This window comes from Pipistrellus hanaki (genome assembly GCF_964339955.1).
Source record: "Pipistrellus hanaki genome assembly, chromosome: 2".
Lineage (NCBI taxonomy): Eukaryota > Metazoa > Chordata > Mammalia > Chiroptera > Vespertilionidae > Pipistrellus > Pipistrellus hanaki.
The window spans coordinates 40,337,516-40,348,260 of record NC_140504.1 but is presented as its reverse complement, the minus strand read 5'-3'; the positions used below and the strand labels follow the sequence as shown (position 1 = coordinate 40,348,260).

Here is a 10,745-nt window from a genome sequence, read left to right as displayed (position 1 = left end):
GCTACAAGCTGGGCTGATGGCTGATGAGGACAGTGGTGGTGGTAGGAGCTTCTCCCACCTCTGCAGCAGCACTAAGGATGTCCAACTGCATTTTAGGCCTGCTCCTTGGACATCCGCCAAAGGCTCCTGGAGTGCTAAAGGATGCAGGCTGGGCTGAGGGACACCTCCCAGTGCACAAATGTTGTGCACTGGGCCTCTAGTGTGTGTGTGTGTGTGTGTGTGTGTGTGTGTGTGTGGCCATTTGGCCTATTGGTATATGGCCTAAGTGGCCATTTGACCAGTTGCTGACACCCACTGACCACCAGGGGGCAGACACTCAATGCAGGAGCTGTCCCCCCTGGTGGTCAGTGCGTTCCCATAGCAGGAGTGCTACTCAGCTGACCAAAGGGCACCGGATGCTGGGCTCATGGCTGGCGAGCACAGCTGTGGTGGTGTGAGCCTCTCCCATGGACACTCACCCTGCATGCTCCTTCCCCCATCTGGACCAGGTCTGGGACCAGCATGGGGACTGACTGGGCGCAAGCCTGTGGCCGCTTCTTGGTCATGAGCACTGATATCTACCTATGATGGGCGCAGGGAGGCCACAGTGGAGCAGCAGCAAGCTTACCAAGTGGTGGTGGTGACAGGTACAGTGGGGCCAGGATTAGCAGGAGCGGCTCGGCTCCTCCCTGCCTGCCTGCTGCTTCACGCACTAGTACATCCCTTGGGACTGACGGTTTCAGCTGATCCCCGCAGGCCAGGCAGAGGGACCCCACCGGTGCACACTAGTAGTAACAGAAGAGAAGGCAGTCTATGGGCACAGATGCAGGAATGCAGGCAGATATAGTTGGAATTTGTTGCAGGGCTCTTTTGAATGCTTCTATTTTCTCAATGAAATACAAAGCAAGGTTGTCAGCTGACACCTCGTGTAGATGAAGAGCAATAGAAGGGTGTGGAGAGAGATGAGATGGCACGAGAAGACCATCTATGAGAAGGGAGAATGATTGGCAGGGGGCCTATCCATTCCTTTTCACGAGATATTGACAAATTGCTTACCAGAGTTAATTGTACCGACGTAAACTCTCGCCAGCAGAGGATGGATCCTTCTGAGGCTCCACACCCTCACCAATTTCTTTTCTCAACAGAATTTTTATTTTTTTATTTTTAAAATATATTTTCTTGATTTTCCAGAGAGGAAGGGAGAGGGATAGAGAGATAGAAACATCGATGAGAAACATTGACCAGTTGCCTCCTGCACACCCCCTACCAGGGATGTGCCCGCAACCAATGTACAGGCCCTTGACCGGAATCGAACCCGAGACCTTTCAGTCCGCAGGCCGATGCTCTATCCACTGAGTCAAACCGGTTTCGGCTCAACAGAATTTTTAAATTTTTGTCAATTTGTGAATAGTTTTAGCTTAATTTGTCCAATTACTCACAAGTTAAGCTGTGTATTTGAGGTTCACCTGTGAATGAGCCTGTTCATTTCCCCCCATTTTTCTAATGGTTGCCTTTTTTCTGATTGATTTGTAAGTTCTCTTTATGCAGTTTGGATAATACATCACTGTTTACATTATGACTGTACAAATATTTTCACTGTTGTGCCTATGACCATTGCTCCTTTCTTGTATGACCATGTGTTTTTCCTAGAGTTAATGATTTCCTTGTTTTTCCATGTGCCAAGCTTTTCCTATACCTGTGATTTTTTTCTCACCAATTTCCAAGATGCCTGCCATCCTCTCAGAAATAATTACTATGCATTTATATTCGAGTCCCATTTTGGTGTTTTGTTGTTGTTGTTTTTTTTTTTTAAATATATTTTATTGTTTTTATACAGAGAGGAAGGGAGAGAGATAGACAGTTAGAAACATCGATGAGAGAGAGTCATCCATCAGCTGCCTCTTGCATACCCCCTACTGGGGATATGCCCGCAACCAAGGTACATGCCCCCGACCGGAATCGAACCCGGGACCCTTCAGTCCCCAAGCCGACGCTCTATCCATTGAGCCAAACCGGTCCCAGCTGTTGTTGTTGTTTTTTGTTTTGTGTGTGTGTGTGTGTGTGTGTGTGTTCCTTGAAGACTTCACTTCCCAAGCCATCTATTCTTTTGTTCTGATCTGTGCTGTTTGCTCTCTGGATGGCTGCATTCCTGGCATTCTGGATCTTCTCAACAGTCTCCTGGGTTGGATTCCATATTTCTCAAATCCCATGTCTTCCTCTCCCAATCTTGCTGGCATGTCATCCTCCAGCAGCTTCCCCAAATGGAGACATGTTTAAATCCTTCATATCTTTTATTTATTTTATTTCACAGTATATTTGTTTTTTACAGAGGACTGGGTTAGCTTTTTAAAAAAAATACATGTAATCAAGGATTGAGCAAATAAACATATTGTGATTAATGGGAGCGAGGGGGAAAAAAGACTGGAGGTTCGAAATGGACTGTATGGGACAGAGTAGGAAATGGTGTAAAAGGCATTGGACAGCAAAGGCCTGTGACCTACCTACCCCAGGGATCCACACAGCCTCGCTCGGGAACCTTTAGTTTCAATGACTCAAAAGAATAACAGAGAGCAGGAGGCGGCACAGGGTCCTTCATGTCTTTTTAATTGATGGTCTAACTTGGTTTAGACTTCTAGATTGAAAATCATTTCCGTTCCATTTTGAAGGCATTACTGCTTTCCAAATACCTTTGTGTTTTAGAAAAAATACATTCCCATTCTCTTTCCAAATCGTTTTTATGGGACCTCTATTTTCTCTCAGATGCTTTTATAATTCGAGTTCTAAGTTTCACCATGGTATGCTTTTGCTCTGGATCTTTTGTTCTGGACCTTCAGTGAACCCCTTCAACATGAGAGTCACTCCTTTAATTCTGAACCACCCCACCCCTTCACACACACACACACACACACCCCACCCCTTCACACACACACACACACACACACACACACACACACACCATTACTTCCTTAGTTCTCTTTTTCTCAAACTTATTTCTGAAGTGTGGGGCAGATGCTATTTCATGTCTCTGTGCCTTTGCATATACTGTTCCTTCTGCTATTCCTTCTATCTTAGCAAACCCCTACTTATCCTTCAAAACCCATTTCCAATAACAGTTTTGATCTCCTCTCTCCTATGCTCACAGTCTACTGTGGCACCTGAATGCCACACTGTAACCTGTTTATTCATCTTCCTCCTCCACTGATCACAAACTCCTTGAGAGCAGGCTGATGTTTACCCACTTCTGCAACCTCAGTGCCTAACATTATGTAATGCCACGAATAAATGAATGAATTCAACAAGACAAGGAAAGTGAAAATTTCCTCCTGCTACATTGACAAAGCATTGTGCAAAACAGGTACCTTTGTGCATACCTGTTCATTTAATCCTTAGAGTAAACCTCAGCTGGTCATTGTTTAATCAACAAATACTGCCTGAGCCCCTATTGTATACCAGGTTTGATACTGGCCAAAGGGTAAAAAAGACAAAACTCTCTTTTTCCAGAATTTTGCCATCCAGTAGGGAAGACTTTCTTTTCTTATACAATTCTTTAAAAATTGCCATTTAATTCACATACCACAAAATTCACCCATTTAGAATGTATAGTTCAGTGGTTTTTAGTATATTCACAAAGTCATGCAACCATCACCACTTAGACAAGATACTTTTTATCTGTATAAACAAAGTTCTGGCCCCAGCTGGTTTTGCTCAATGGTTAGAGCATTAGCCTGCGGACTGATAGGTTCTGGGTTCGATGCCACTCAAGGGCACATGCCTGGGTTGTGGGCTCGATTCCCAGTACGGAGCATGTAGGAGGAAGCCAATTGATGATTTCTCTCATCATTGATATTTTTCTCTCTCTCCCTGTCCCTTCCTCTCTGAAATCAGTACATATATATTTTTAAATAAACAAATACCATAAGTAAATGAAGTTCTGTGTGTATCCCGGAGTCACATCGGAGGAGGGGGCAGGAGTTGATCAGGGGAATGAATGCATTCCAGGGAGAGGCAGCAGCATGTGCACAGGGGCAGAGCTGCGAGATGGCCCAGTACGTGGAAAACAAGAAAAGTGCAGGAGAGACAAAGTTTACAGGGAGGAAGTAGGTTGGGATATTTTTCAAGTGAGGAATTGGAAGCTCAGAGATATGAATGAACTCAACTAAGGTCAGACAATTTCTCTTTTGCCAATGCAAGAAAAGGTATCTAAACGAGATTACCCTACCACTGAATCATGAGCAAGCAGGGGCTGATACCACCATATATATATATATATATGTATGTATTTTTTTAAAAAAATTTTTCCCCCTCAAACAGTATAGCAAATCAGCTTCATTGTCCTTAACACTCCTTATATCACCTAGAAACACTGGCTATAATGATCACCATCGTTAAAACAAAAACATTTCCGCCGGGACCAGTTTGGCTCAGTGGATAGAGCATCGGCCTGCGGACTGAAAGGTCCCAGGTTCGATTCCGGTCAAGGGCATGTACCTTGGTTGCGGGCGCATCCCCAGTGGGGGGTGTGCAAGAGGCAGCTGATCGATGATTCTCTCTCATCGGTGTTTCTAACTCTCTATCCCTCTCTCTTCCTCTCTGTGAAAAATCAATAAAATATATTTAAAAAAAAACACAAAAAAAACCAAAAACAAAAAAAAACACATTTCCACCACAGTTTAGCAGATTCAGAAGGTTATGCTATCAGGAGGAGCGCTGTCCACAGACAGCAATGTTTTGGTCATCAAAGTCCAAGACAAAGCCTTCATATGTCACTGGCTCGTGGGAAGCTAAAATGTGTTTGCTCCTCAAGTTTCAAGTCCTCTGTATGACCATGAAGAAACGGTTCTACTTTCTGCTACTCAGTTTTCCTACCTGCAAAGTGGTACCGTGTTTCCCCAAAAAATAAGACATACTCCGAAAATAAGACCTAGCGCATGGAAAGATAAGACATCCCCTGAAAATAAGACCTAGCGCAACTTTGGGAGAAAAAATTAATATAAGACACTGTCTTATTTTCGGGGAAACAGGGTATTAACAGATCTTGTCCCAGCTACTGTACCACCGGTCTGCCCAGAAGAATCACTGGGAAACCAGGAGGATCTGTACTACCTTTGAAACTCTTGAGAAAAAGGACAGTTAATACATGCTTTCAAAAGTAATGTGCCTACTGCAAGAATTTCTCCAAAATCTGACCTCAGTTGAACATTTATAAAATCTTGGTTTATTCGGTATAAATTTAGTCCAGATCGATTTCCAATTCATCTCTAGAATGGAGGTAAAGAGTTAAGGGGGCCCTAACTGGTTTGGCTCAGTGGATAAAGCGTCAGCCTGCGGACTCAAGGGTCCCAGGTTCAATTCCAGTCAAGGGCATGTACCTTAGTTGCGGGCACATCCCCAGTGGGGAGTGTGCAAGAGGCAGCTGATCGATGTTTCTAACTCTCTATCCCTCTCCCTTCCTCCCTGTAAAAAAAAAAAAAAAAAAAAAAATCAATAAAATACATTAAAAAAAAAAAAGAGTTAAGGGAACTTAGGAGAAAACAGATAGAAAATAAAGTTTTGTCAGGCAGGGGACATGACCTCTGGATTTCTGATTTGCATTTGGAGGCTGTCCTCTCTCCCCTAGCACCATGATCGGCAAAATGTGACTCTTTGGCCCCTTGAGTGTGGCTCTTCCACAAAATACCATGGCCTGGGCAAGTCTATTTTGAAGAAGTGGCGTTAGAAGAAGTTTAAGTTTAAAACACGTGGCTCTCAAAAGAAATGTCAATCGTTGTACTGTTGATAGTCTGCTCTGTTGACCAATGAGTTTGCTGACCACTGCCCTAGGAGAAGAACCTGTGAGGATTCTACAACTCAGAGGTGTGGTGGAAACATGTCCTCCATCATCCTCACCATCCTGCAGCACCACTGTTTACAAACCACCGGCAGGGTGGGACACACAAATCACAGCAAAGAGCAGTTATTTCCCAGGAAAAAAAGTTTGAAAGTGACCTGGTGAAACAGGGTAGAAGAGTTCACCAGAAGCCACCTCTGCCAAGAATCCTTGGATGCTTGCTGCCCACTAGAGAACCCATGCTAAAATGTTTGTGGTTTTGCAGAACCAAGGAGTTGACATATCTGAAAATATTCCACAACAAAAAAGTTTTACCAAACTTCCAGAGAAGAATGAGATCAACGAGCCCTGCCGCTCTCTCTACTCTCTTCTAGAGCTCGGAATTACTGGATATAAATATAAAGGTGACCACACCAGTTAGGGCATCCGTGCTAAAAATCTGATAGCCTGTCCTCTTGTTGTCCAATCCCCCAGTCTGCTAAAATTTATGCACACACAGCAGCTTTCATTTGTGATTCTCCACTACATTTTCGTAGGGAAGCATTCATACCCAGCTCATCTATTAGTGTGGGGAATGAGACCATTCCCAACCTCTGGAGCAGTAAAAACCCAATTCCTTTTCTAGAGAGAGCAAATATGTGAATATTGGAAACGAAAGCAACTGCAAATGTCTAGGTGAGAATAAATACATTGTTTCCTCCTCTGGATACATAATTACTTAAGGAGTCTCCTTCCCCAAAAGAAAGTATTTGAAATTCACAAGTTTCTGGGGGAAAGAAAAAAAAAAAAAAAAGCACCAAATGCATGTCCACTGCATCTCAATGCACTACTTAGTTACTATATATATATATATATATATATATATATATATATATTTATTTATTTGACTTTTTACAGAGAGGAAGGGAGAGGGATAGTTAGAAACATCCGTCCATCGTCCATCAGCTGCCTCCTGCACATCCCCCACTGGGGATGTGCCCACAACTAAGGTACATGCCCTTGACTGGAATCAAACCTGGGCCCCTTGAGTCCACAGGCCATTGCTCTATCCATTGAGCCAAACCGGTTAGGGCTACTTAGTTATCTTTCATGTAGCCCTTACAACCCTGTCAAGAGTTGGTTGTTCTATCCTCTTTCTATAGATGAGAAAACTTAGGCTCAAAAATACTGGAACATGCCAGGAAACGCGGCTGGGGGCACAGAGGAGGAAGATCTGAGCCCTAAGCAGATAGGCCTTGCACCTGACAGTGTTTGTGGAAACTACAAAATCCAAGGTCACAGAGTCAGTCTTCAGGGTCCAAGGAACTTTTTTTTTTTTTTTTTTTTACATATATTTTATTGATTTTTTACAGAGAGGAAGGGAGAGAGATAGAGAGCTAGAAACGTTGATGAGAGAGAAACACCGACCAGCTGCCTCTTGCACATCCCCTACCAGGGATGTACCCACAACCAACGTACATGCCCTTGACCGGAATCGAACCTGGGACCTTTCAATCCGCAGACCGACGCTCTGTCGACGCTCTACCGCTGAGCCATACCGGTTTTGGCTTCTTTCTCTTTTTTTTTTTTTTTTTTAAAAAAAAGAAACCATGTTCCCTCCACCCCACTCATCAACAGGAAAGTTTGGGAAAGGCAGTACTTCACAACCCAGCCAGGAGATTCGAATCTGTCCCATCCCTATATTTGCGGCTTCTCCACCAAGAGACGCCGTAGAAAAACAAAAAACAGAACAACACATATCTTCTGTCAAACCACCTCTCCTAAGTCGCCCCCCACCCAGATCCAAGTTCAGATCTTGGAATCTCCTTCTGTCTCTTCATCTCTGAATCCTGCCTTTTTTTTTTTTTTTTTTTTAATTTCTTGTAATATTTCATTTCCTGGCTGGGACTGGGCTCTAACCAGCAGACTTCCAGCAGCGGTCTCCAGTCTGTCTGGCTCCTCCCCAAGACCCTCGGCTCGGGCAGCTCTCATCCCAACCCTGCCTCTTCCGTCGGTCACGTTTTTTCCTCTCCTCTCCCGGCCCCTCCCGTGTTCGGGGAACTCCTACCCAGCCCGAGCACTGCCGCTCCGGCCCTGGGACTGAACCCGGCCTCTCAGCGAGCTTCGTCCTCCCGGCCGCAGCCCCGGTCCCCTCCCCGCCCTCCACCTGGCGGCGCCCCGGCCGCCTCCGACGCTTCCCAGAACGGAGAGCAGCTGCCAACGCCAGGCTGCGCGCCCCCCCCCCCCCTCCCCACGCCCCAAGTGCGGGCGGAGGAGGGGATGGGACTCCGCTCTGGCCTCCCGTCTCCTCACCCGGACCGGGAAACTGAGGCCCAGGGCCGGGGGAGCGTCCGCGGGGCGTAGGGGACGTGAGGGCCGGCCGGACCAGAGCCCCGATCGTCCCGACTCCCACGCGCGATCCCTCGACCACACGCGCCGCCGCCGGGGAGCCGGTCCCGGAGCGAGCGCTCCGCCCAGCAACGCGCCGGGCGCCAGACCCGACCCACCCGCCGCCGCCGCCTCCGCCGCCGCGAGAAAGTTGTTGTCTCCCCGCCCGGACTCGCCTCTCACCTCGGGGACACACCTCCCCGCGGGCCCCGGCACCCACACATCCGGTCCACCTTGCACACAGCCCTCTCCACGCGCTCCCACCGCCCGTGCCCTTCCGCGTCTGCGGCGCCCGGTCGCTCCTTCCCCCGCGCCCCCCACCCCCCGCCCCGCCGTTCGCCCGCCGGTCTCCGCGCCGCGCCCGCCGGGGGTCCTGGGGTCCTGGGGTCCTGGCGCCCGGGAGCCCCGCTTCCGCCCGCCGCGCGCGGGGCGAGAGCCGGGGAGGCGCGCGGAGCGCTCGGAGCGCGAGGCCAGGGGCGCACGGCGCCGGGCGGGCGGGGAGGGGGCGCGCGCTCTCTCTCTCGCTCGCTCGCTCACTCTCGGCGGCGCACACGGCGGGACAAACTCTCTCACAGACACTCGCGGGGTGCGCTGCCGCCGCCGCCGCCCGCCGCTCCTCCTCCCACCGCCGCCTCGAGAGGGAGAGAGAGGGAGGCAGAGAGAGCGCTTTGTCCGCGCGCCGCCGCCGCCCGCCCGGCCCGGGACTCTGCCCCGAGGAGGGAGCCGCCGCGCGAGTCCCCGCCTCCGCCTCAGCCTCTGCCTCTGCCCCCGGGCGGGCCGGGCGGCGCGGTGGGGGGAGCCAGGCTGAGGGTGGGGGTGGGTGGCGGGCGGAGGGCGGGGAGGGGGGAGGTGGTGGTGGAGGAGGAGGAGGAGGAGAAGAGCCGAGGGTAGCGGAGGAGGAGGAGGCGAGGAGCGCCGGGTACCGGGCCGGGGGAGCCGCGGGCGGGCGGGCTCTCGGGGGAAGACGCGGATGATGAACAAGCTTTACATCGGGAACCTGAGCCCCGCCGTCACCGCCGACGACCTCCGGCAGCTCTTCGGGGACAGGAAGCTGCCTCTGGCGGGACAGGTCCTGCTCAAGTCCGGCTACGCCTTCGTGGACTACCCGGACCAGAACTGGGCCATCCGCGCCATCGAGACCCTCTCGGGTGAGCACCGGGCGCTGGGTCCCCCCTCCCCCTGCCGCTCCCGGCTCCAGCCCGGACGGCGCCCCGAGAGGCCGAGCCCGGCGGGCGGGCGGCGCCCGGCGGGGGCTCCGGTGCCCGCGCGCTCACGTCCCCGCACCGGACCCTCAGTTCGGACCGCCGCTCCCCTCCCCCGCAGCTCGGACTCACTCTTTGCCCCCCCCAGCAGCAGCCCACGGGCGACCCCTGTGCGGCTCCGGGGGTCCCCGATGCTCGCTCGCTCCCTGGAGGGCACCTCTCGTTCCCCCGGCTCTCCGAGCTTTGCTCTTCAGAGTTTCCCCACCCCCATCCTTAGAGAGTCCCCGTCCCGTCCCCCCACTTCACCGACCTCCTCGTCCACCCCTTTGGTCAGGGACCCCCCCAAAAATCCTGCATCTCCTCGGCTCGATCGGACCTTATCCCCCCTTCCCCGTGCCTCGTGCCCAGGACCTTGTGCCTTCGGGCGTCCCGGAGCCGCGCGCTCCCCTTTGAGTCACCCCCCCTTCTCCCCACCTCGCCCCGCGGCCCCCCACTTTGGGCACCCCCTCGGCGCCGTCCCGATGGCCCTCTCTCTGAAGTTTGGAGGCGCCCTCGGCCCCAGCTCCTGAGAACGACGGCACCTCTCTCTCCGCTCCTCTCCCCGAACCTCCGTTGCCTCTCGCTCGTCCCCCTCCAAGCGCTCCTATTTTTCTCTGAATTTTTTGTCCGATTTTATTGAGAAGAGCTCGAGGCGGGGGGCTTCCCGCCGCCTGCCCCCCCGCCTCCCGCTCGGCCAGAAGCACCTTTTTACGAGGTGCCCTGTCTCAACTCGGTGGGGGCCCGGGCTGAGAACCGGGAAAGAGGAGACCGGGGGGCCCCGCGCGCGCGCCGGAGCCCAGACGGGAGACGGAGAGCGGCTCACACGCCCGCGCGCGCGCGCACTCCCCGACTCTCCCTCTCGCACCCGCGCCGCCCGGGGCTGCGCTCGCCCCCCGACCCCCAGCCTGCGCCCCAGGACCCCGGGCCGGGCCCGAGCCCTTTCCCCACCGGCGCGCGGGGTGGGGGCGGGGCGGCGGCGAGGCCAAGGTGACACCCAGAAGCCCGCGGGGACTCGCCTCTTCTTGCAGGAGAGTGGACCCCGGGGGGCTCCTGCGCGTCTTATGGGGGGGGGGGGGTGCCCAGAGGAGCGCTTGGCTGGGAGTGGAGCGCTGCGGAGGCTTGGGGACCCCTGGGAGCGTAATGGAGAGGTGGGGGGCCCGAGGGAAACGCGGCCGCGCGAGCCCTGCAGCTTGAGTTTCAAATGAGCTCATCCTTTCAAATTGGCGCCGCTCTTTATTAAATTTGTTTTTCCGGTAATGCCACCCACAGCTCTACCTGGGGTGGGATTCTGGCTCACACCCGCCCCATTTCGTCCCCCCAGAGCCGGGGCG

At 52.2% G+C, this 10,745-nt stretch overlaps 1 protein-coding gene across 3 annotated transcripts in view; it reads left to right on the top strand.

Moving 5' to 3' along the window:
• Positions 1–9,038: 9,038 nt before the first annotated feature.
• The window catches only part of IGF2BP2 (insulin like growth factor 2 mRNA binding protein 2), a 137,128-nt gene continuing 135,421 nt past the window's right edge, over positions 9,039–10,745 (top strand). For 2 of the 3 annotated variants that reach the window (XM_084872539.1, XM_084872537.1), the window contains exon 1: positions 9,039–9,321. In XM_084872539.1, coding sequence (XP_084728665.1) covers positions 9,144–9,321 — 178 coding nt within the window. In that variant the 5' untranslated portion in view covers positions 9,039–9,143. The remainder of the gene's footprint in view (positions 9,322–10,745) is intronic. The other variant, XM_084872538.1, reaches the window with a different exon arrangement.